The following is a 27,758-nucleotide window of genomic DNA, read 5'->3' on the forward strand; positions in this document are numbered from 1 at the left end:
CCGTCTGTGCTCCCCACTCCAGGTCTCTTTCACTCGTTGGCTCAGCACTCTGTATTCACCCCTGCGACAGGCAGAAACTGCTCAGCCTCTTCCGTGCCACGCGTCAGCCTCAGGGAAACTCGTGTATACTCTCTAAGGTTTCATCTCTGCTTAAACACACCATGCCGCTATTTCTTCAGTGTTCTCACAGTCCCAAACAGAACACTTCCCCTAAACTACTCTGCGATTTCTTTGTCTGGCCTCGACACCTCACTCCATTCAGCCAAGCCTGGGGCGCTGAGGGGTGCAGGATCCCTTCTCAGAGCTCCAGAGAGCACTTAAACCTGGTGGTGTCCTCTCGGGATCTCTCCAAGCTCTCCACCTGCCCCTCTTCCTCTCCCACTACCCACAATTGATAATGGCTTGTGTCCGTGGGTACAAGGTTAATATCCTAAAACAACAGCTTTATTTATACATAAGCAGTAACTATTTCTCAAATGTAATGGAAAAAAGTACTGTTATTTACATTAGCGCTAACAAGTAAAACATAAATTTCTTATAAATAAACATACAAGAAATGTGTAAGATCTATATAATAAAACTCTGAGAGCCAGCCCTGATGGTCTAGTTGTTAAAGTTTGGTGTACTCTGCTTCGGTGGCCCAGGCCTGGTTCCCAAGTGCAGAACCACTCCACTTGTCTGTCAGTAGCCATACTGTAGTGGCAGCTCGCATGGAAGAACTACAAGGACTCACAACCAAAATATACAACTATGTCCTAGGGCTTTGGGGAGGAAAAAAAACAAAAAAAGAGGAAGATTGGCAACAGATGTTAGCTCAGAGCAAATCTTTCCCAGCCGAAAAAAAAAAATACTAAAAAAAGAAAACTCTGATGTTTTGCTGTGAAGGTACTATATAGTAGATAAAAAAGAGCTCAATCAAGGGAGACTTCTCATATTTCTGGTTAATATTGTTATAAAATCCATTCTTTACAAATTAATATATACATTCAAATCAAAATTTCAATGAGGTTCTTTATGACATTTAACAAACTGATTGTAAGGCTCATTTGCAAAAAAAAGGGCTCCAGACTGGCCAATAAGTATGTTTAAAAGGGCAATGATAGGTCCTTGTTCTATTAGGTAGCAAATCAATGCCTCTGAACTGCAGTAATTGGAAGAGGTCTCATGATGGACACATGATAATCACGTGTGGTGATTAAGGTGGAGCCAGAAAGAGGAGAAGAGTCAGTGGAACAGAAAAAACAGTGCCAAACTGACCCATTATGTATGGGAATGTGGTTTATGATAAAGATTGTATTTCAGAGAGAGAAAGATAGATTATTCAAGGTATAATTTGTGGATCACCTTTCCACTTGGGAAAAAAAGCTAAAGACATACTTCTTGTTTGAAAGTACTTCATTTTTTTTTTTTTTTTTGTGAGGAAGAGCAGCCCTGAGCTAATGTCCATGCTAATCCTCCCCTTTTTTTGCTGAGGAAGACCAGCTCTGAGCTAACATCTATTGCCTATCCTCCTCCTTTATGTTTTTTTTTGCCCCCCAAACCCCAGTAGATAGTTGTATGTCATAGTTGCACATCCTTCTAGTTGCTGCATGTGGGACACGGCCTCAGCATGGCCGGAGAAGTGGTACGTCAGTGCGCGCCCGGGATCCGAACTCTGGCTGCCAGTAGCGGAGCGCGCGCACTCAACCGCTAAGCCACGGGGCTGGCCCTGAAAGTACTTCTTAATTCCAGATGAGTTCAAAAGCCCAATATATTTAACAACCTATAGAAGTTTTAGGTAAAAATTTAGAAGGATTTTTTACCAGAATATTTGGTTTGTTCACTGCACGGAGTAGATTCTCAGTAAATATTTGTTGAATGAATGACTATAAAATGAATTATAAACACATTAAACCAGAAGCAAAATAATGGGAAGAACATTTGCCAAATATGTGACAAGTAGTAAAATGCAGAGTATAGAAAGTGTGATGCTGAAAACCCAAAGATAAACAACTCAATGAAGAGACACATGGAAGGAATAAAAACAAGTGGCCAATAAACTCATAAATAGATGCTCAAAATCATTAGTAACAGGAAAAATGCATATTAAAACAAGGTATTTTTGTTAATTGTAAGTATTGATAATGTCCAGTTGATGAGGATGAGGGTAAGACTTCTGGGGGGAGTGTATAAACTGATAAAGCCGTTCGAGAGAGAAATTTGGCTGCATCTTTCAAGATTAAAATGCCTATGTCTCTTGATCCAACAAGGTCATTTTTATGACTCTGTCTAAATCAAAGTTTATTCCAGCACGGGTGTGTATTCTATAAGGATGTCCATTGCAGCATTGTCTATAACATTGAGAATTGGAAACAATAAAAAGCCCAGCAATTTTGGCAAGGTTAAATATATTATGTGGAATACAGGCGGGGATTAAAAGGAATGAGGCAGACATATCTTATTGACACTGAAAGATTTATTAGATATATTGTAGAGTTTAAAAAGCAAGTAAAAATACTACATATAGATGATCCGTTTATTTGAAATTAACCAAATTATTTTATATGACCATATAAGTGCATAGAAGAAAGACTGTAAAGATGTGAAATAACTATGGTTACTTCTGGGGAAGAGAGTGGAGTAGAGGGAAGTGAGGATCTCACATTTTATTATATCTAGTTATATTTTACTCAGATCTTTTACAATGAGAGTATTTCATATATCACTTGTTAATGAAAGAAAAGAAAAGAAAAGGAGATAAAGCTTTATGCAAAAATTAAAAAAGAAAGAGAAAGGAAGCAAGGAATCAAAGTGCGTTATGCATTAAGCATGTACTACTGTAAAGACAGATGCCTAGGTGAAAGAAAGACCTCTTACTCTTCCAAAGAGGCTCTCTGCTTAATCCTGGCTGGTGCCGGATTAGACCAGCAGGGTAGTTAAGATCTTCTTACCAGGCACTGTGCTGCTGCCAAGCACCTGAAGGGACAGGGGTACTTGCAAGTGGCTTCTGCATGCAAATCATGGTGGGAAGACCCCCAGCCTCTGCATAATACATGAATGACTCAGCCTTAAGAGCAACGTTGCATCAAGTTGCTGGCTGACGTGTGTAGTGTGCCCTTCCTAAGGTTACGATGGCTCTTACTGGAAGCTTGAGATGGCATGTAGTTTTTGTCTCTGATGGTGATATTTGTGGAACTTCATGTTTATGTGTCATTCCTCAGCTTTCCAGCACCCCTTGGGGCTAATCTAACGAACAGTCCCAATGCTGCAGAATGATTTCATCAATGGGGAACATATCTTCTTCTGTAGCATAGAGAGAGTACCAGGAATGTAGATTTTGCTCTGGTGTAAAGAACTGAAGGAGAAAAGCCACAGGTCCCATAATCATTCATCAGGACAGTTTACTGCCTGCATTGCAACTCTTTGTTCTTCCAGTTACTCCCCTTGCTGAGTATAGTAGTTTTCTAAGGCTGCCATAACCAACTACCCGCACTGGCTGGCTTAAAACAATGGAAATTTATTCTCTCACAGTTCTGGAGGCTAGAAGTCTGAAGTCAAGGTGTCAGCAGGGCCATGCTCCCTCTGAAGGCTTTAGGGAAGAATCCTTCCTTGCCTCCTTTAGCTCTGGGTGGTGTCCCGCCACCCTTAACGTTCTTTCCTTGGCTTGTCACTACATCACTGCAGTATTTGCCTCCATCTTCACATTGCCTTCTCCTGTGTGTCTCTCTGTCTGAGTCTCCCTTCCTTTCGCTTATAAAGACATCAGTCATTGGATTTAGGGACCAGCCTAACCCAGTATGACCTCATCCCAAATTAATTAATTACATCTGCAAAGACCCCATTTCCACATAGGGTCACATTCTGGTGTTGCAGGTGGACAGGAATTTCTGGAGAACACCACCCAGCCCACTGCATGAGTGACCCCACTTAGATCTCGCACCTTTTAGTATTTCTGTTTACTCCTTTGGGGACCTTCATGTTTTTGCTTTTTGGCTCGTTTTCCCCCTTTGTGTGTGTGTGCTTTTTTGCTGAATTTGATCATATGCTTCTGACAGGAAAGCTTCACCCTTTTTACTTCTCCAAACCCCCATGGTGACAGTAATCCCATCTCTGACCTACTGGAGCAGCCTGTCCCATTGTCCTCATTCATATACTGGTCTAATCATGTCCCCAGTATTTAGTTTAGAAGATTTCTTCACCTGGTCCATGGCTTAAGACAAGGCTATGCATGTAATCAGTTCATAATAAATGCTTGTTGACTAGAATCAAAATGTTCCTTTTAGGGAGCAACTGCCATGTTCTTTATTTTTTTTTTTTATTTTTTTATTTTTTTTTAAAGATTTTATTTATTCAGTTTTTCCCCCCAAAGCCCCAGTAGACAGTTGTATGTCATAGGTTCACATCCTTCTAGTTGCTGTACGTGGGACCCGGCCTCGTGTTGGAGGGAGAAGTGGTGCCTCGGGGCGCTCCCGGGATCCGAACCCGGGTCGCCAGCATCAGAGCGCGCGCACTTAACCGCCAAGCCACAGAGCCGGCCCGCCATGTTCTTTAAAAACAAATCAAGACACACAGCTGAACAAAACCCATTTCATAAATCAAGTAACTCTAAGTCCCCATCTGCTGTGACTTAGTTGTAGCTGTTTTTCCTCTTTCCAGTTTTCTCCATTCCAATGCTTCTTTCCAGTTTTGTAAGTTGGCTTCTCTTACTCTAGTGAGAGCTCAGCAGGTTTGGTAAGGTATCTCATTTTCTCCCAGGTTCAACTCTTTCCTCAAAAATTTCCATGTTTGATCCTTCTCTTAGGAAGTCCAGATTAGTGACATCAGCATCATGGTAGAGAGAGTTGCTCCTTTTGTCTCTCCCCTCTAAGTTACAACCAGTAGGACATCCATAGACCAACAAAGGACTCTCTGCACAGCACACCAGATTGCCTGAGATATCCATACATCTATATATCTGAAGGTGGATGGATTAGACCTTGTTGAGGCAGTGGAACTAGGGGATCGGTGATGGCAGCTCCCGAGACCAGAGGCTCCAGGAAGTGTGGTAACACCCATGAATGGAGGCCCCAGGAACCCAGGCAGCCAGTGCTCCCAGAGGTGCCAGGAAATGCTATGGGACCCATGACCAGAGGCTCTTGGAACTGCAACGATAACTGTGAGCCAGCCCCCTCCCCCCGCCGTGGCAGCAGTGCCTTCAACACTGCCCCCCCCCCTGTAGTGAGGGCTGCATTAAAGACCCCAATACCCTTGGCAGCAGCAGCAGTGCCCATGACCAGGAATCATGGTGGCGCCTAAGACCAGAGGCTGCAGGAACTGCAGCAGCACTTGCAACTCAGCTCCTCTCCCTCCCCTAGCAGTGGCAGGTGGTGCCTGTGACCTGAGGCTTCAGGAACTGCAGCAGTGCCTGTGACTCAGCCCCCCACACTCCCCTGGTGCTGGCATCTCCAGCACCAGCCCTTCTAACAGTAGGGCTGCATCCAAGACCCTGGGGCCTTGACAGCAGTGGCAGTGCCCATGACCTGACGTTCCAGGAACCTTGCCAGCAGTGCCCGTGACTCAGGTGCCCCTCCGCTCATAGTGGCAGTGGAGTCCCCCCTGGCCCCAGCCTGCTCAGCAGTGGCGGTGACACCCGCGAACCCAGCACCCCTGGCAGCAGCACCTGCAGGAAACCTGAGAGCAGTAGCACCAGAGCCTGTGGAGAGCCTGCAGAGAGCCAAGTAAAAGTGACAATGGAGCCCACAACCTTTAGCACCCCCAGCTGCAGTGGCACCTGCAACTTTTGCCCTCTTACCCACAGCAGTGGCACCTGTAGACCCAACAAATGCCTGGATGAGGCAGAGGTGCCTGTGACTCAGGTTCCTGTCCTACTCTCCCTCTCCTCCACCGCAGTGGGGTAACCCATGACCCAGGTGACCCCAGAAGCAGCAGAGGTGTTTGCCAGCCCAGAGACCTTGGTGGTAACACCTGTGACTGCAGTGACATTGTAAGAAACAAGTCACCAGCAACTTCAGAGGTAGAAGCAGCACAACAAGGGCACTGATGACACCTCTTGCAGAGGCATTGGAGGTGGAAAGTGCAGGCTCTCAAATAGAAACAGAAGCAGCTCTGAATCAAAGCAAACAAAGCCTTACCCAAATAAGAAGGGTGTTTGCTACCACAAATGTGGCAGAGGAACAACTCATCAAGCATCATGAAAAACTACAGTAACAGGATATTACAAAAAGAAAATGACACCTCTCCAGGAATCAAACTTGAAGTCATGGAAGACTGTGCTCTAACTGAGAGAAAATTCAAAGTAGCCGTCATGAAGAAACTCAGTGAGCTACAAGAAAACTCAGTTCAGTGAGGTCAGGAATAGAATTAATGAACAGAAGCAGTATTTCACCAAAGAGAATGAAACTCTAAAAAAAGAACCAAATAGAAATTCTGGAGCTGAAGAACACAAAAATGAGATGAAGAGTAAAGTAGAAAGCATTGGAAATAGAGCAGGCTATATGGAAGAGAGAATTAGTGAGCTTGAAGATAGAAATCTAGAAATGACTCAGGTGGAAGAGGAGAGAGAACTAAGATTTTTAAAAAATGGAGAAATTCTATGAGAAATATCTGACTCAATTAGGAAAAGCAACATAAGGATAAGGGTATCCCTGAAGGAGAGGCAAGGGAGAAGGGAACAGAGAGCTTGCTCAAAGAAATAATAGCTGAGAACTTCCCAAACCTGGGGAAGGACCTGGATATACAAGTACATGAAGAAAATAGAACCCCTAATTATCTCAGTGCAAAAAGACCTTTTCCAAGGCACATTATATTAAAACTGTCAAAAGTCAATGACAAAGAAAGAATGTTAAAGGCAGCCAGAGAGAAGAAAATGATAACCTACAAAGGAATCTCCATTAGGCTATCAGCAGATTTCTCAGCAGAAACTCTACAGGTCAGGAAAGAGTGGAATGATATATTCAAAATAATTAAAGATAAAAACCATCAGTCAAGAATACTCTATCCAGCAAGATATCTTTCAAACATAAAGAAGAAATAAAGGCTTTCTCACATAAACAAAAGGTGAGAGAGTTCATCGCCACTAGACCTGCCTTACAAGAAATCTTGAAACAGGATCTTCTACATGAAACAAAAGCGCACAAAGGTATACAAAACTTTAAGCAAGGTAATAAATAGATGGAACCAGAAAATTGCAACTCTATAACAGAATAGTTTAGTAAACAATTATAACATAAAGGCTAAAAGAAAGAAATCATTAAAAATAACTATAACCACTTCAATTTGGTAATGAACTCACTATACAAAAAGGGATAATTTGTGACAATAAAAACATAGAAGGGGCGGCTGGCCCAGTGGCGCAAGCGGTTAAGTGCGTGCACTCCGCTGCGGCGGCCCAGGGTTCGCTGGTTTGGATCCCGGGCGTGCACTGACACACCGCTTGTCAAGCCGTGCTGTGGCGGTGTCCCGCATAAAGTGGAGGAAGATGGGCATGGATGTTAGCCCAAGGCCAGTCTTCCTCAGCAAAAAGAGGAGGATTGGCAGATGTTAGCTCAGGGCTGATCTTCCTCACAATAAAACAAAACAAACAAACAAAAAACCTAGAAGGGGAAGAGGAAAAGAACAGAACCTGCATAGACAAGTGGAGATAAGAGATTTGCAGCAGAAAATGGGCTATCTAATCTATGAGATCTTTTATACAAACTTCATGGTAACCATAAAACAAAAATTCAGAGCAGAGTCGCAAAACATAAAAAAAGAGCAAACTGAGAAACACAGTACAGAAAACTACCAAACTCAAATGGCAGATAGAAACACAAGGAAAAACAAAAAATGAAAATATAGAACAGTGATAAAACAAAATATAAAATGGCAGTATTAAGTCCTCATATATCAATAATCACCCTAAATGTAAATGGATTGAATTCACCAATCAATAGACAGAGAGTGGCTGGATGGATTTTAAAAAAGACCCAACAGTATGCTGCCTCCAGGAGACCCATCTCAGCTCTAAAGAGAAACATAGGTTCAAAATGAAAATATAGAAGATGCTGCTCCAAGCAAATGGCAACCAAAAGAAAGCGAGTGTAGCTATACTTATATCAGATAAAATAGAATTCAAACCAAAAAAGTTAATGAGACAAAGATGGACATTATATAATGATAAAGGAAACAATCCATCAAGAAGATATAACATTTATTAACAAATATGCACCTAACATAGGAGCCCCAAAGTCTATAAAGCAACAACAACACAATAATAGTAAGGAATTTTAGTACCCCACTTACATCAAGGGATAGATCATCCGGACAGAGAGTCAACAAGGAAATATTGGCCTTAGATGAAACTAGACCAGATAGTTTAATAGATATGTATAGAACATTCCATCCAAAAGCAGCAGAATACACCTTCATCCTTAATACACTTAAGAGTGCATATGGAACATCCTCAAAGATAGACCATATGTTTGGAAATAAAACAAGCCTCAATAAATCTAAGAAGATTGAAATCATATCAAGCATCTTTTCCAACTACAGTGGTTTGAAACTAGAAATCAACTACAACAAGAAAGCTGGAAAGTCACAAATATGTGGAGATTAAACAACATGCTACTGAACAACTATTGGATCAATGAAGAAATCAAAGGTGAAATTAAAAAATACCTGGAGACAAATGAAAATGAAAACACAACATACCAAAACCTATGGGACGCAGCAAAAATGATTCTCAGAGGAAAGTTTATAACAATATAGGCCTACTTAAAGAAGCAATAAAAATCTCAAATAAACAACCTAACACTACAACTAAAAGAACTAGAAAAGAACAAATGAAGCCCAAAGTCAGTAGAAGGAGAGAAATAATAAAAATCAGAGCAGAAATAGATGAAATAGAGACTGAAAGACGATAGAAAAGATCAATGAAACTAAAAGCTGGTTCTTTGACAAGATAAACAAAATTGACAAACCCTTAGCTAGACTAACTAAGAAATAAAGAGAGAAGACCAAATAAATAAAATCAGAAATGAAAGAGGAGAAATTACAAGGGATACTACAGAAATACAAAGGATTATCAGAGAACAGCATGAAAAGCTATACACCAACAAATTGGATAACCTAGAAGAAATGGATAAATTCTTAGAATCATACAACCTCCCAAAACTGAATCAAGAAGAGAGAATCTGAATAGACCAATCACAAGTCAAAAGATTGAAACAGTAATCAAAACCCTTCCAAAAAACAAAAGTTCAGAACTAGATGGCTTCTCTGGTGAATTCTACCAAACATTCGAAGGAAAAAAAGATTTAATAGCTATCCTTCTCAAACTCTTCTAAAAAAGAAAAGGATGGGACAATTCCTAACTTATTTTATGAGGCCAACATTACCCTGATACCAAAACAAGACAAAGACAACACAAAAAAGGAAGATTATAGGCCAATATTGCTGATGAACATAGATGCAAAAATCCTCAGCAAAATATTAGCAAATTGAATACAACAATACATTAAAAGGATCATGTACCACGATCAAGTGGGATTTATTACAGGTATGCAAGGATGGTTCAACATCCACAAATTAACAAACATTAACAAAATGAAGAAGAAAAATCACATGATCATCTCACTAGATGCCAAGAAAGCATTTGACAAGATTAAGCATCCATTTATGATAAAAACGCTCGATAATGGGTATAGAAGGAAAGTACCTCAAGCTAATAACAGTCATATACAACAAACCCACAGCTAACATCATACTCAACAGTGAAAAACTGAAAGCTATTCCTCTAAGAACAGGAACTAGATAAGGATGCACACTCTTACCACTCTTATTCAACACAGTATTGCAAGTTCCAGTCAGAGCAATTAGGCAAGAAAAAGAAAGGCAATGTATACAAATTGGAAAGGAAGAAGTAAAACTGTCACTGTTTGTGGATGATATGATTTTACATATAGAAAACCCTAAAGAATTCACCAAAGACTATTGGAAATAATTAATGAATACAATAAAAAAAATTAACATACAAAAATCAGCTGCATTTCTGTACACTAATAATGATGTAGCAGAAAGAGAAATCAAGAATAATATCCCACTTACAGTTGCAACAAAAAATAAAATACTTACAGATAAATTTATCTTTATTTATCAGAGATGAAAGACCAGTACACTGAAAACTATAAGACATTGTTGAAAGAAATTAAAGAAGACATAAAGAAATCTAAGACTCTGGAAAGATATCCTATGCTTATGGATTGGTAGAATTAACATAGTTAAAATGTCCATATTACCTAAAGCAATCTATAGATCCTGTGCCATCTCATTCAGAATCCCAATGACATTTTTCATGGAAATAGAACAAAGAATCCTAAAATTTATCTGGAACAACAAAATACCCCAAATAGCCAAAGCAATCCTGAGAAAAAAGAACAAAGCTGGAGAACAAAGAACAAAATAAACAAGCTATCAGACTCCCTGATTTCAAAATATACTACAAAGTTATAGTAATCAAAACAGCATGGCACTGGCAGAAAAACAGACACGCAGATCAACGGAACAGAATTGAGAGTCCAGAAATAAAGCCACACATCTATGGACAGCTAATTTTCGACAAAGGAGCCAAGAATATACAATGGAGAAAGGAAAGTTTCTTCAGTAGATGGTGTTGGGAAAACTGGACAGCCACATGCAAAAGAATGAAAATAAACCGTTATCTTGCACCATTCACAAAAATTAACTCAAAATGGATTAAAGACTTGAATGTAAGACCTGAAACCATAAAACTACTAGAAGAAAATATAGGCAATATGCTCTTTGACATTGGTCTTAGCAATGTTATTTTGGATATGCCTACTCAGGCAAGGGAAACAAAAGAAAAAATAAATGGGATTACATCAAACTAAAAAGCTTCTGCACAGCAAAGAAAACCATCAACAAAATGAAATGGCAGCCTACAATTGGGAGAAGATATTTGCAAATCATATATCCCATAAGGTGTTAATATCTAAAAAATATAAGGAATTCATACAATTCAACAACAAAAAACAAACAATCCAATCAAAAAATGGGCAGAGGATCTGAACAGACGTTTTTTCTAAAGAAGATATACAGATAGTCAACAGGCATATGAAAAGATGTTCAACATCACTAATTATTAGGGAAATGTAAATCAAAACTACAAAGAGAGGCCGGCCCTGTGGCTTGGTGGTTAAGTGCGCGCACTGCAATGCTGGTGGCCCGGGTTCGGATCCCGGGTGCGCATCGAGGCACCACTTCTCCGTCCATCCTGAGGCCGAGTCCCACATACAGCAACTAGAAGGATGTGCAGCTATGACATACAACTATCTACTGGGGCTTTGGGGGGAAAAATAAAACAAATAAAATCTTTAAAAAAAAAAAAAAAACTACAATGAGATATTACTTCATACCTGTATAATGGCTATTATTAAAAAGACAAGAAATAAGTGTTGGAGAGGATGTGGAGAAAAGAGAACCCTCATACACTGCTGATGGGAATGTAAATTGGTGCAGCCACTATGGAAAACAGTATGGAAATTCCTCAAAGAATTAAAAATAGAAATGCCATATTATCCACCTATCCTACTACTGGGTATTTATCCAATGAACACAAAAACACTCATTCGAAAAGATATATGTACCCCTATATTCATTGCAGCGTTATTCACTATGGCGAAGACCTGGAAACAACTTAAGTGCCCATCAATGGATGAATGAATAAAGATGTGATGTATACATATATATATGTATATATATATACACACACACACACACACACACACAATGGAATACTACTCAGCCATAAAAAAGATGAAATCTTGTCATTTGCGACAACATGGATGAACCTTGAGAGTATAATAATGCTAAGCGAAATAAGTCAGATGGAGAAAGAGAAATACCATATGATTTCATTTGTATGTGGAAGATAAACAACCAAACACATAGATACGGAGAACAGATGGGTTGTTACCAGAGGGGAAGGGGTGGGAGGAGGAGGGAGTAAGGGGTAATGGGGCATATTTGTACAGTGACAAATGGAAACTAGACTTTTGGTGGTGAACACAATCTAGTCTATACAGAAGTCGAAATATAATAATGCACGCCTGAAATTTATATAATTTTATAGACCAATTTAACCTCATAAAAAATTAAATAAATTTTAAAAATAGAAAGTCCACACAATTCAAGCCTATAAATGGTTTAAACCCACATCGTGCTCTTATTTCCCCATGTGAGTAGAAATAATGGTAACGAATAAACCTTAATTTTATAATGTTGAATTCTGAATGATGTCTGCATTTGATAAGCCACAGATTTATAATTTTTCATCTTTAGGATATGGTTGGCAGTGACATTGACGTCATTATGATCAGGTGCAGTGGTGGATATTGGGGCTTCAGGGAGGACCCAATACTCCTCCTTGTGGGAGGGAGGGGAATGTGACAGGAGCAGTGGAGAAAGCAGAAGGAAAAGGAGCAGAAGCCTTTATGTCACTAGGGAGGTACTTCTGGGGGCTTCCTTCCTCCTTGAGGACCACCCCCCTTGTTTCATAATAAGCCACATGATGCGAAACTACGTGTGTGTTGGCAGCATAAATGTCTGAATGAGAACCATGAGGGGCCAAGTGATTCCTTGCTTGGTATGTGAGTCCTGGAGGGGATTCAAACATGGGTCAGGAAGGTAGGAAAGCTTATTCCTATCTGTTTCCTTTTGCTTGGAAATCCTTTATTATGCCTCATTTTTGGATGCAATTTTATAGATTTTTCTCAGTACCAAGTTACATAAGTAATTGAATCTGGCTGTTACAATTATTATTATTACTAGTTGATTTATACCCACCAATGGGACTCCCGAGGGGCCAGTTAGTTACATGACATCCACTGCAAGCAGGCACTGGATCTCTTGCCTTCAGTTGCATGTACTTTTGCTAACGTTTTTTGGCTAAAATGCTCAGGTCACTGCACCCGGGGCTCAGGCAGCAAAGCTTCTCCATAGAAGCAGGACTGCCAAATATCTCCTCATGTGCACACCTGTTGCATGCCTATTTCATCCCCACCCCTTCCTGAGAAATGACAGTCCCCCTCTCACCCTCTGAACCAGGATGCAGGGCTAAGTCAAGTTGAAGGGCTCTGCCTCAATCACGTCGGTTTCTTCTTTGACCTCTAGAATGATGACTCCTGTGGATTGACTTCTTAGTCTCATGCAGTCTGCTGAGTGCTGGACCTCAGTAACTTATTTCATCCTCATCATGGTCTCTATGTCAGGGGTCGGTAAACTACAGCCCTTGGGCCAAACCTGGCCCCGCATCTGTCTTTGTAGGACCTGCAGGCTGGGAATAGATGTCATTTTTCCCCCAGCTTTATTGAGGTATAATTGAAAACTACAATTGTAAGATAAAGTGTAAGATATTTAAAGTGATGATTTGATATATGTATATATTGAGAAAGGATTCCCCATTGACTTAATCAACACATCCATCACCTCACATTTACCTTTTTTTTTTTTTTGGTGAGAACATTTTTCTACTCTCTTAGCCAATTTCAATTATACAATACAGTGTTATCAACTATAGTCACCATGTTATACATTAAATACTCAGAGCTTCTTTATCTTATAATGGAACGTTCATACCCTTTTACTAACCTTTTCCTATTTCTCTCACCCACCCCCCCCCCACTCCCCAGCCCCTGGCAACCACTTTTCTACTCTCTGTTTCTAAGGGTTCGACTTTTCTTTTTTTAGATTCCACATATAAGTGATACCATGCAGTATTTCTCTTTCTTTGTCAGGCTTATTTCGCTTAGTATAATAACTTCCAGGTTCAGCCATGTTGTCCCAAATGACAACATTCCTTCTTTTTCGTGGCTAAATAATATTCCATTGTATATATACCACGTTTTCTTTATCCATTCATCTGTCAATGGACACTTAGGTTGTTTCCATACCTTGCCTACTGAATAATACTGCTATGATCATGGGGGTACAGATATCTATTCAGGATAATGATATTGTTTCCTTTGGAAATATATTTTTAAGTGGTTGATTAAAAAAAGCAAAAGACAATATTTTGTGTCATAAAAACACTTCAGATTTCAGTGTTTTGTTGGAACACAGCCATGCTCATTTGTTTCCATCTTGTCTGGGTTGCTTTCACATTACAACAGCTGAGTGAGTCATTGAGACAGAGACGTTGAGGCCGCAAAGTCGAAAATATTCACTCTCTGGCCCCATACAGAGGAAGTTTGCTGATCTCTCCTCTAGGTGGTTGGTTCTTTGTGATGATTGGAGGAAGACTTCTGCATTCTAAGAAAAGCTGCTTAGTGATGTTTCTCTTGCAAAATAATCCTATTTGTTTTACAAAGACTTCACGATGATTGTTGGTTAAAAATAGAAAGTCTTTTTTTTAATTATTTTCACCCAGGAGCCTGCTCAACTAAGCGTTTTGTATCCCCATCGCCATTTCTGGGCAAAGTCTCAAAGTGGAGAGGAGCACGTCTGTCTCTGCTCTATAAACGGCTGTTCCTCTCCCCACCTTCTCAGTGTTCACAAACTAGCAAAATGATCACACCCCGGGATCTGCTGACGCAGAAAGGGGCTGCTGAGCTGCCCTGTGGAGCCTCTCGTCTCGTCTGGTAACAAGGCTCTGCGAGAGGAGCCCTGCTGTTCTCAATGCAGTTACAGCCTCCTGGCATTTGTAAAGTGGATTTTTGCATCTTTTTCCTTCTCTGCTACTCAGAGGTATTCCCATTTCTACCACTTCCATGGCTGAGTCAATGCTTTTCAGCTCTTGGGTTGAGTTGAGTTCAGTCTTCTCCATCTCCTCCTCCCATTGCCAACTCTGCCTTTCCTCCCATTCTTCTGGTAGGAGTGTCTGTCCCAACAAAACAAAAGCTCACGTTTAGGCAATGCCCCGTGTGCACATGCCAAGAGCCCACTGGATCTGTCCAAACACCCCTGGGAGGTAGACGTGGCCCCTGGTGCTGTCCCCTCATCCAGAGCAGGAAACAGAGAAGTTGGGTGACTCGCTCACTGTCCCCTTCAAAATTTGGACACTCATCCTGTGGGGGATTTGGCGTTCCCACCACCTATGTGCCCCTGACACTGATGCTGAAGGCTTAGTGCCACATTAGAGGTGGACCACAGCATCTTCCCCCATGGGGTGACTATGCGCCCAGTCTAGTAAAGACGCACAGTGGCTGTCCGTGATGACACCGTCGGGGTGGGGCCCAGTGCAGGCTGTGGGGTTTATTGCCCACGTGTTACCTCCATGCAGTGCTTCCTGCTCCACAGACAGCTCCTTCATCAGAGCTTCCCAACTCTGATTCTGTGCCAAATGGTTGGCACAGATAAGAGTCATTCTTTACTTCCTCCCCTCTTCCCGGTAGCTTAAGAACAAGAAGACATGGAAGCTGGAATGGCTGAGACCTTAGCTGCTTGGAGAAGGGGACAGGCTCATCTCTACATGGGGATGTCCCACCCTGGACATGTCCCAGGGAGTAAAGGCCAGTGGCCAGGTTGAACCTGGGAAGGCTCTTGTTCAGCTGGTGTGGGCACATGCCAGTACTCCAAAGCAGGGCTTTTGACCCCAAACCAAGTGCCAGCACATTTGGGGGTGACTTTTCCCTCATCTTCTTGTTTAATGACTTAACATTTTAAATGATTGTATATCTCCCCTGGATTTCTAGAAGGTAGGAAAGAGAATTGCACTTACCGTCGTGGATTTGGTTGTAGTGGGGATGAGACAAGGGAGCAGAGGTGGGTGGTCTTCTCTCACCCCTTAAATCCTTTCTGCTTTATTCTTCTCCACAGCATTTAGGATCTTCTAATATCTTATATAGTTTACTTCTTTATTTTGATTTTATAACTATTTACCCACTAGAATGGTAGTGTCCTCTATGAAGACAGAATTTTTGTGTGTTTACAGCTGCTATTATTTGTACATCTAAACCTGTGTCTGGTACCTAGTAGGTGCACAATAAGTATTTGTTGATTGAAATAATCCTTCCACTAGTAGTAGCTGTTCTAGTCAACCCCAGAGTCCCTGAATTTGCTTCATATAGGATCAGAAGCTTTCAAAATATAAATCCTAGAAATTGCTGTAGTGATTCATACTGTGGACCTTCTAGATCGGTATTTGATGGGATGAATGAATGTGATGACAGGGCCTGGCTGTTCTCTTTGACATCTGCCTCAAGGGTTGGAGATCATCATTCGTTCATTCACTCAACCAGACATGCAAAGAGTCAATCTTTTATCAGTAATTAGCTCTGAGGCTAAAAAGCTATGCAAGGCATATAGGTCCATACGCTCGTAAATCTAGTCATCCGTAACTAGATCAACATTTTGGGGGGGAAATTATTTATCTGTTCCCACCCTGGGAAGAAGTGTTCCTTAGCTTTACTACTTCCTTTATAATATAATTTTGCATCCAGAGCCTTAAGTGAGTCCTTCAAGGAGAAGCCCACTGCCCAGTGGCCTCTTCAGGCCCAGGTGGTTGGGTCGAGCTTCTTGTCAGCGCAGGTCCCTGGTGCTACCCGTGGTTCACTATGTCAAAATCATGAGCTCCTTTTAACTCACAGAGAAACTCTTTTTCTTTTAATGGTGACATGGGGTCAGTGATGCTGGATCAATATAAGAGAAAGACACAGTAGGGGTATATGTGATGGTAGAGGAAAATGGGTAGAAAATTTCAGACTTGAAAAGTGCCTCCTCCTGTTTTTCCTGCTGCCAGCTCTCAGCCCTTCTCTGATAAGGGGTCTAGCGGTGAGCACATCACTAGTACCATGTATTAATTTCTTCCATGGTCACATCCTAGAAAATGGAGGGAGATGTCAAGAACTTAGTGACTTTTTCTGTATGACTTAGCGACAGCACATGTGAAAAGACTTCAGAGTCTTGGTCTATTGTAAACTCATAGTGAATCAACACTGGGATGAGGCTGTTGAAGGGGAGCAATAATTATGTTCAAAGTGAGGTCGGTGGTTGTCCCCTCACCTGAGTGGATGTGGCAGCCCCTAGGGCCCCGTGCTGGAGGAAACACAGAGTAGACAAGAAAATACCCGGGGTGAGCACACTCAAAACTGTTCCATATGAAGAGCAGTTGAAAGAACTGGTTTTATTTTATTGAAGACTCAGAAGGACTATAAGTGCTGTCTTCAAACGATGGAAGGGCTCTCCGTGTGGGAGAAGTACCAGACCGTTCTGGAGCCTCAGGTCTTGGATGAGGATGACTGGGTGGAAGGACTTCCTGTTCAAAGATGGCCACCTGAGGACCTGCCTCTGAGCCTCACTCACTGCCTGATCCCTTAGGAAGAGTGCAAGTCCTGATGTGTATCCGATGAGCTCAGATTCCTACTAAAGCCAGCCTAGGGCATGGTAAGCAGATAAGCTGACCAGGTCGAAGAGAAAATGACAGCTGTCATTTGGGACCATCTTCTGTGATCCCTCTTTCCCCAATTTGCCTTCAGTTGGCTTTTATTTTTCTGTTCCCTTTAAACCATTTTCCCATATCTATTGACCCAACAATTCATGTTTTGGGAGTCTGTATTATTGAAATAAAAATTTAAGTGTGTATTGATATATACCTTCTTCTGTATCATTAAATACATATAATAGAATTATATATAATTATGTATTATGTATAATAGAATTGTTTGAATTGCAAAAATGTGGAAACAACCTGAATGATGATTAAATGGAAGAGTGGAGTGAATTCTGGTGTATCCACAATATGAACTCTTCTGCAGTCATTATAGACGAGTTAGATCTTCATCTACTGTCCTAGAGGAATGAGCAAAATGTAGAGTTAAGTGAGAAAAACAAGAGAAATGTATGTAGTATGATCTCATTTTGGGAGAATAAATTAGAAGAAACAATCCCTCACATATGCAGTCACATTGGCATGCATTTGTGTGAGGATGGCCAGGGGTGGAGGAAGATAGAGGAAGTTGTGAACAGTTTTGGAGAGTTGGGGATGGGGCGGGAACCTGAGGGACAGAAGGGGTAGGAATAGAGACAAAGACGGAGAGTGGAAGGGATGGCTCATGCCTCTGTCTGTCTGTCTATCATCTATCTGTCTATCTATCACTTATCATCTATCTATCTATCACTTATCATCTATCTATCATCTATCTATCTATCTATCTATCACTTATCATCTATCTATCTATCACTTATCATCTATCTATCATCTATCTATCTATCTATCACTTATCATCTATCTATCATCTATCTATCTATCTATCACTTATCATCTATCTATCATCTATCTATCTATCACTTATCATCCATCTATCTATCACTTATCATCTATCTATCATCTATCTATCTATCTATCACTTATCATCTATCTATCATCTATCTATCTGTCACTTAGCATCTATCTATCTATCTATCACTTATCATCTATCTATCATCTATCTATCTATCTATCACTTATCATCTATCTATCATCTATCTATCTATCTATCACTTATCATCTGTCTATCTATCTATCACTTATCATCTGTCTATCATCTATCTATCTATCACTTATCATCTATCTATCTATCTATCACTTATCATCTATCTATCATCTATCTATCTATCACTTATCATCTATCTATCATCTATCTATCTATCACTTATCATCTGTCTATCTATCTATCACTTATCATCTATCTATCATCTATCTATCTATCACTTATCATCTATCTATCTATCTATCACTTATCATCTATCATCTATCTATCTATCACTTATCATCTATCTATCTATCTATCACTTATCATCTATCTATCATCTATCTATCTATCACTTATCATCTATCTATCTATCACTTAGCATCTATCTATCTATCACTTAGCATCTATCTATCTATCTATCTATCTATCTATCATCTATCTATCTATCTATCACTTAGCATCTATCTATCTATCTATCTATCACTTAGCATCTATCTATCTATCACTTAGCATCTATCTATCTATCCATCTATCTATCTATCTATCTATCTATCATCTATCTATCTATCTATCACTTAGCATCTATCTATCTATCTATCTATCTATCTATCTATCTATCATCTTCATTGGTTATGCTTAAACATGTATTAATTTTGAGGACTTCAATAAAAGACAGAAGAAAGGAAAGAAAAAAGAAAAATTCTTTTTCTCTTTTATGTTATTTCCATTTTGTTTTTTTTGCTCTGTTGCTCTTATTAAAAGTGTCTCAACCTTTCTATTAAGGACAACCCGAGCGTTTTATAATGAACTATTAGTTTTAATCCTTTAAAGGTAATGACTTAAACAAATTAAATCTGGGGAATATGTAAAGATAAAATATTTTGAGTCAAAACTGAATTCCTTAGATATCATGAAAGATGAATGACTTGAGAATCACCTATATTTTTCTTCACTGTTTCTTTGCTGTACAGGAGGTGTCCGTTTATTTTGCTACACTGTGTGCACTTAGTAGATTAATATTGCAAGTCCACAATGATCTTACAATTAAAGGTCTTAGAAATCCTGTTAGAATTAGAGGTGTTCTAATTCTAAAAAGTGTTAGAATACCATTAGCTGGTCATTGAGTTCCAGATATTTGATGCAATTAGAACATTCCAAAATCATGAACCTCAACCTCACAGAATTTCAGTCTGTGTAGTGCTATCTTGATTCAGACAAATCAGGAAAATATAAAAGTGTTTATTTTCTCACAAGTGACTGCCTCATAGATAGATAATACTAAAATATACAAAGTAGGATCTGTGCATGGCTGAATCCATTTTTAAAATCTCGATTTTACTTCAAAGACACCATCACTTTGGGAAAACTAGTCATGTGACATTTTTCCACCTCACAGCCTAAAAAATATTTTCCTAGCCCAAAAACCTGAATGGTGCTTATGGGCAATTTATCGCTCATGGGGGGTGGGGAGAATTGGAAGAGAAAATGTTATTGAAGCTGTGACCTGGTGGGAACGAAGGAAGGAAGGGAGCTGTGAGGTGGGAAGCTGTGCTCACCGACTAGCCGACCTGTGTCCCACGTTTGCTCTGAGTGTCCTGTCAGCCGTTTTCTTTGAGTTTTGTCACTGTTGCTGTTTTCTCTTGGGCATGATATCTGCTTTTCCAGAAGATCACCCCTCCCCTGCCCCACCCCAGGCAGGGTGTAGGCTTCATGCTGACTTTCCTGTGTGTGTTTGAGTCCCTGGTCTTTTGCTGCTTTTCTCATGCCTTTTCTTTATGATGTTTCAGCTCATCCACCATACACCATGTGCTTTAGAGTGAAATTCTACCCACACGAACCCTTGAAGATTAAAGAAGAGCTCACAAGGTATTTTCCATTTGTTTGTCTGTTTAACATGCCCCTCTGGCCAGCCAGGGCCTCCGAGTCTTACAGGCGACATGAGCCTCCTGCCTGGAGCAGAGCATCTCAACGAAGCAGTCGCTCCACTCAGCATTCTGGCTTGCAGTGATTCTGTTGCACTTAATTGTCTCGGGATTTTTCAAACAGTTGTCATTGGGAGTGTAATTAACTGCACGAAAAAGCAGTGGTTATAAGGGGGAGGTCCTCTCTGAAAACGTCTGACAGTGGGGTGCTAAAAATAAACAGGAGATGACAGTCCTTAGGATATGGGCAAATTCCTAGCTAGTGTAGCCCCCACAGCCTATCTTTTGGATCTAAGCTTCTCTGGGAGGGAAAAGATCACTTGATAGAAAGGACTGTTTGTCATCCACATTCCACTTGCTAAGTGGCCTATGGTGGGGCTGGCTTCCCTCTACTTGTAGAGCCAAATTTTCCAGTCCTCGGGCCTCCTCCCTTCTCTCCCTCTGTGGGGGCCATGTTCAGTCTACCTTCTGTGACCAGCCTCAGTCAATGCAGCTGAACAGGGTCCCCGGAGGGCCAACTTGGTGGATGGAGAAGAGCCCATGTGTGCTTAGTTCTTGATGAGGATCTGATTAGATGAAGGCAAAGATCACTGTGCATAATCATCTCTCAAAATACTCTGCATAGGTCCGAATGCAGCGGAGAAGCAAATGCAGTTTGCTCTGATCTTCACTTGCAGGGGAATGTATGGGTTTCTTGGATACTTTGCTTTCTTGTTATCCACGAGCGTCAGTAAAGCTTGACCACAGTGGCACTGAGGCGACGTTGGAAGGGAGCAGATGGTTCCGTTCTCTGCTATTAATTTGTGCACAGCCATTTAGTGAGGTTCGTGCTTGGGGGCGGGGGCAGGGTGTGTGTGTGGAAAGGACGGATACATAGATGACGGACATTAGAAGTGGTGTTGGTATTTTGCAATCTGGCCAGCTTTTTTATTAATTGAGGTAAAATTCACACTTATAAGTTAGTGTCACCATTTCCAAGTGTATAATTCAGTGGCATTACAAACATGCCAGTGTTAGGCAACCATCCCCACTATCTAGTTCCAGAACATTTTCTCATCACCCCAAAAAGACACTGTTCTGGATGTTTCATATAAATGGAATTCTACGGTATGTGGCTTTGGCCTGCTTTTGGCTTGAAAAACTTATTCATTTATTTGATGAGTTGTTCATCAGTTCCTACTCTCTGCACAGCCCAGGGGATGGGGGCTGTTGAGCCACAGAAAGAAAGGAGAGATTCGTCCTGCCCTCTGGGTGCTAACAGTGTGATTAGGAAGATCAAATCAAATACTAATGCCAGGCATTATTTTGTCAGGTGCCAAAATGGCTCCCTTTTGTCATTTGTTTTCTTTAAATTCTTGTCTGGGGGGTAAAAATTGAATATGTGTTGCAACATAAGTTAAGGATGGATCTTTTGTTGAGAAAAGTCTCATTTGAAAGTGAGTACAAAGTTTTAGTTAATAACCCTGGTTAAACCCCTCTCAATTAAATTTGCTAGCATTTTCCTGCATTTGACTGAATAGCTAAGGTATGAATAGTGGAAAATCATGATCATGTTTATGTCTCCTAAGGAAATTAAGACAATACCATGTCCTTGCACAGGTAGAAATGGGCTTTTCTTAGTCAACACAGTCCTTAGAATTAAAAATGAATCTAGAATCTGTGGAATGTCCCTGGTACTTATGGTTGAAACACTACCTTGAAAGTGTTTAGGTTTTCTGTTTGATAAATTATTTTATTATAAAATTAATCTAAAATTTAAGAAGAGTTTAATATATGAGGAATTAAGACCCACATTCATGACCATGCTTAGGGCTAAAGAAACATTGAGAAAAAGGCATTGATAAATTATTTTATTATAAAATTAATCTAAAATTTAAGAAGAGTTTAATATATGAGGAATTAAGACCCACATTCATGACCATGCTTAGGGCTAAAGAAACATTGAGAAAAAGGCAGGTTTAAAAGAACAAAACACCAAAAATACAAAAAAGGATATTTGAAATCATTTTTCATCCTTTGTCTCTCCATTTATGCAGTCATCTTACAATTCTTTAGATTTCTGGGGCTTTTGTAAATGCTGTATACAATTGAATATAATCAACGTATGTTGGTTTTAATTTTTTAGTAAGAGCCGTCTTTGAATTCATATTAGGTAGAGAAGCAATGTCATTAACGGGTGCACAGTAATGTAGGCCCCAGATCCTCTTGTGCTTTTGTTCCTTAATCCTTTCGTGTGAGTGATGCCAAAGGAAGAGACGTTATTTATTTATTTATTTGGTGGCTGTCATATTAAAAAATGAGCGTTTGAACCTGAAGCCATTTGTAAGGCTGAGTGGATTATGCTGAATCCACGATAATCCATGGTTGTCTCTCGAGATCACTGATATGAGCAGGGACCCAAGCTCGGATGTTGTGAAAGCTGATTTTCTTTTCTCGGGAAGCTTTCCTCACTCTTGATTTCTGAGTTATGGGATTAGGACCCAAACCTCTCATTCATCAGTAAACAGTTATTCAAAACTCTTTTTCACTACAAAACTCATCAAAAAGTAGAAAGGAATGCTTTGTGTTCAGTGCATACAGTCAGCAAGTAGAGAGGAAACCTCGTGACCTTTGGCCTGGTAGTTTACAATCTTTAAAAAAGGAAAGATTCGATCATTTCAAGTGTTTTGTGATATTGACATTCTGAGTGGTCTCTGGCCATGGTCCTCCAAGTGAGGTCCCTGGACCCACAGCATCAGCATCCCCTGGGAGCTCGGCCCCTGTCCCAGACCTGGGATGGGGCCCAGCAATCTGTATTTTCGTAAGCCCTCCAGGTAATTTTAAAGCATGTCAAAATTTGAGAACTCTACTAAGGCAATTTGGATTCTCAAAAGTGTTAGAATTTAGGGGCAGACATTACAGTGTACACTTCAGTGGGTTTAGTGTGTGCACAAAGTTGTGCCACCATCACCACAATCTAATTCCAGAACATTTTTATCACCCCAGTAGGAAACCCACTGCCCAAGGGATCATTCCCTATTCTCCCCTTCCCCAGTCCCTGGCAGCCACTAATCTACTTTCTGTCTCTATAGAGTTGCCTGTTCTGGACATTTCATATAAGTGGAATCGTGCAATATGTGGTATTTTGTGACTGGCTTCTTTTCACTTAGCTTAATATTTTCAAGGTTCATCCATGTTGTAGCATCTATCAGTACTTCATTCCTCTTTATGGCAGAATAATATCCCATTGTATGGATATACCACTTTCTTCTATCCATTCATCAGTTGGGCATTTGGGCTGTTTCCACCTTTTAGCTATTATGAATAATGCTGCTGTGAACATTTGTGCACAAGTTTTTGTGGAGACCCAGATTCTGATTTAATTGGGTCTGGGGTAGGGACCACAGTGTTGGTATTTTTCACAAGCTCGGCAGGTGATTCTAACATGCAGTCAGGGCTGAGAACCTCTGGTTTAGAACCTTATTACTCAAAGTGTGGTCCATGGGCCTGCAGCACAGCATCACCAGGGAGCTTATTATAAATATGGGCTCTTATGCCCCACCCAGACCCACTGAACCAGAATCCACATTCTAACAAGATCTCCACCAGGTCATTCAAGTGCTCGCTAAAGTGTGAGAGGCACTGGTTTAGGGAGCTGCTGTGGGTCCTTATCTACCAAGTGCAATCTTGTTCCTCTGACAAAATGCACACCAAACTCTAGATATGAAATTTATTAGGGACTGCCTTTATCCCCTGGACACAATTCCATACAAAGTTGGGGACAGAGAGTGTCATCTGAGCCTCCACCATGTCCAACGTGCCCAGCACAGTGCACGTATAAAGCAGGTGTGGGATAAAGATTCCTCAAATGGAAACACCAGTGAGCCCCTGAGCCCTGCAGGGTGTCCAGTGTGCTTTAGGGGAACCAGCGCCCAGAGAAGGCGAGCTCCAGCGCCTGGGGGTGGCAGCGCCTGTGTGATCTGAGCTCCTTACTGACACTCTCTGGATGGGGTTGTGCCTATGGTTCTCACAAGTTGAGTAAAGGTCAGATTGTTTGAGCACTGGAGGTGGTACCTGGGATGGATTGAGTGGTGTCCCCTCCCCATCCCAAGAACCTGGAAAGGAAAAAAAAAGATGGGTCTCTGAGAGTTAAACTCTCAAATGAGCACAGGAAGAAGCTGTACACATCTGCAAAGTTACTTTAGTCAGAACCAGTAGACCCAAGCCTGAGACTTGAAGGAGAGAACCAACCTGGCTGACAGGAGAAAGACAGCAGATCTGAGGACGGCTTGATCAGCGCAGAGGGCAGAGGGGACAGTGACAGGAGGGGCCTGAGCCAGGGGTTCCTAACTGGCCTGTCCCCTCCCCTGGCTGAATTGTGTATTTTTTGTTTGGCTCTACAGTGTTTGCAAAAACAGAATTTGTTGCAACATTATAATTCAAAGGGTTTCACTTCTAAATCCAGTCTCCTTGGTTTTCTCGAAAAGCTAGACGCCTTTGGCCTGCCTTTCTGCGGGAGCCCTGGCTGGAGCTGTGCAGGGCGACCCCTTCACGGGAGCCAGCACTCTCCATCCTGCCCCCCGACCCCTCAGCCCTCGCAATTCACTCATTATCAGGTCTGCCTGGCTCTGTGGCATCTGAGTTTGCCGTCTCTGGAAAGGGGAGAGGACACTAAACAGACGACAGCTCTAGCTGTGAAGACGTTGGCTCTTGGCCTCACAACCAAGTCTTTCTGAGATTCTGAGATTGACTATTGTGAGTCTGTCTGCCCCCAAGACTGGTCCCCGTATACTGACTGACTCCATCTCCTGACTCTCCATTTCACACAGAACCTGGGCAGCATGTACCTGAGGTGTGAGTGGTGGTGACAGTGGCCGTGGTTGTCATCATGTGGGAGTTCCTGCCAGGAACAGTCACTGCTGGGCCCTGTGGGTTTCCTCAGTCCTTCTCGTGTATCTTTGAAAAGGGCCAGCCACCCAGCTTCGGAATCTGCCGCAGACACTTCAGATTTTCTGGACTCAGAGGGCCCCTCTCAGTTTCCTCTGCTTGTCCTCTGAGGGGCTTGGCGTGTCTCGGCCACTCCTTGGAGCTGGGTAGGGCTCTGGTGACCCAGTAGATAGGCATGAACAATCCTTCCTCTTCTTCCAGACCTCAGCCAAAACTGAGGGCGACTCTTTCTCCTTTTGTATTGCAGGTACCTCTTGTTCCTGCAAATTAAGAGAGACATTTTCCATGGCCGACTGCTCTGCTCCTTTTCAGACGCTGCCTACCTGGGTGCCTGTATTGTTCAAGGTAAGTGTGGCCGTGGCTGCCCCACCCTCACCCCCCCTACACTGGCACTGGACTGTAGAGCTCTGGCTATTCAGAGGCCCCCTCCTCCCCCACCTGTGCCCATCCTGCCCATGTTCGTGGTCTGAGCTCAGGCAAGGCTGGGTACTTAGCAACACAGCCCCTACTCACCTTACCCCTCAAGCCAGTGGCACCCTGGTGGAAGGCTGGGCTGTGGTGGTCACAGGGGCCTCTGCAAGAACAAAGGTCCTCCAGGCCCTGTGGTAGAGCTCAGAGTCTCTCTTTCAAAGGGGCCTGAGTGCGTGACTTGATAAGAAGCTCTGAAGGGACGCTGGGTGTTCTGTGCTCTGCGCTCTGGCCGCCAGGTGTGGGCCTAATGGGTATATTGAGGGAGGAAACTGTGTCCAGGGAGATAGGTGTCAAACAGGTGTCATTTCAGACATTTGAAATGAAGTGTCAAAGCATTTTTATATATGTACGTATTCATACGTGTAGTATGTGTATATATGTGTACATGTACACGGTGTCTAATTCTCGGCTTTTGTAGCCATGGGCCATGGTGAAGAGAGCACCAGGTCACAGTCTGTTGCACCTCGGTTTGAAGCTTACTTCTCATTTCCTGGTGATTCCACATCAGACAAATTATTTAAGCTCTTAAGTTTGCTTCTTCATATATTAAATGGGGTAGTCATACCTCCTTCACTGCCGTGTAAAGATTTCATGAGACTTATTTTCAGGGTTCAACAAGCCCCAGAGCATGGGGCAGTGGGAAACAGAAGCACATATGACCCAGGGTGGGCTTCTGGATGTTTCCACCTGTAAGAACAAGCTGTTTGAGGGAAGGGCCCAAGGCAGCACATCGCCATGGGGATGGGCCCAGGACCCAAGTGAAGAAGGACTCAGGTGTTCTATTCTCCTGGGCCCATTGGGAGGCAGCTGGCAGCGGGGCCAGTTTGGAGGGACCCGGGTGATCCAGCAATTTGTAGCATGAATGCTAATGACATGTTTATGAGAGAAGGAGAGGGCAGGGAGGGGAGATAGGAGAAGAGAGGAGGGATGGAGAGGGAGATTACCAAGTGAGCACGTCAACCTCGTAAAGAGTCTGGAATAACAAAGGAGCTCACGATGGGTCATAAGCGGATCATGACGGTCGTCTGCCCATCAGAGTTCCAGGCCTCATTCACAGCTTCAGAGAGACAGCCATCCTTGTCCCGGGGGTTTCACTGTTGCCAACACTGTCCCCGGGATGCTCTGTGCTGTGATGTAGTTCCTTGGACTCGTCTCCAGGCATGTGTGCTCTCTGAGAGGTCTGAAGAGTGTGTCTGTGCTGTTTCCCCTCCCCCTGAAAGCACCCGAGTGCTGTGTGGCGGATTTTGGCAGAGGTGTTAAAACCCTTGGAGATATTCACGTTTCAAGTCAGAACTACAGTGATGCTGTGATGGGAAATCACTCTTCCCTCTGCCCCGAGGTGGAGTGTGTGCTTCCGCAAGCCGCCTTTCTTGCATCAGAGCTAAGGATGTTAAAACCCCATAGTTATCTTCCATCCCTGTGAAGACTGCAGATTCCCAGTTAGGGAGCATGTTATGAGAGGTTCGGGGATTCGATCGGAGATGTAAAAGACACTTTCCACTCCAAACAAATGGACTGAAGGTATATTTTATTATATAGAGGATAGTAAAGGCGATAGTCTGCAAACAGATCCAAATAGGTCAAATATTAAGAGGGAAAAAACATCAGCCCGACTGGAAAGGGAAAACACCCACATCGGCTGAAGAGAAATGACACAAATCAACCGGAAAGAGAAACACCAGGTTGACCGAAAAGAGAACACATCAAATCAATTACTTCATATCAAATCAATTACTTCACATCAAATCAGTTACTCACAACATCCACGCCCCACTGCCGGGAGAGCCCTGTCAATCGACGCGGCTGGGCAAGGATCACACGTCCTGGGCAAGGTGTCCCTTCCACAGGTGGAACTCTCACCGGGGCTCAGTTTCCAGCAGTTTTTATACCATCAGTAATTTTCAGAGTAAGCAATTACAGAGTTTGCAGAGCAAGCATTTAGTGTTCCCATGCACAAAATGGTTACCAGTGGCGTACGTGCACTGAGCCCCCTGGCTAACGTCCCAGCACAGTAGTT

At 41.9% G+C, this 27,758-nt stretch overlaps 1 protein-coding gene across 1 annotated transcript in view; it reads left to right on the forward strand.

Moving 5' to 3' along the window:
- The window catches only part of FRMD3 (FERM domain containing 3), a 285,395-nt gene that overhangs the window by 155,522 nt on the left and 102,115 nt on the right, over window positions 1-27,758 (forward strand). Inside the window, exons 4-5 of the mRNA XM_087444424.1 lie at window positions 20,210-20,288; window positions 25,518-25,615. Of these exons, the coding sequence (XP_087300550.1) occupies window positions 20,210-20,288; window positions 25,518-25,615 (177 nt within the window). The remainder of the gene's footprint in view (window positions 1-20,209; window positions 20,289-25,517; window positions 25,616-27,758) is intronic.

Source organism: Ceratotherium simum, chromosome 20 (genome assembly GCF_057802395.1).
Source record: "Ceratotherium simum simum isolate JZ-2026a chromosome 20, ASM5780239v1, whole genome shotgun sequence".
Classification (NCBI taxonomy): domain Eukaryota; kingdom Metazoa; phylum Chordata; class Mammalia; order Perissodactyla; family Rhinocerotidae; genus Ceratotherium; species Ceratotherium simum.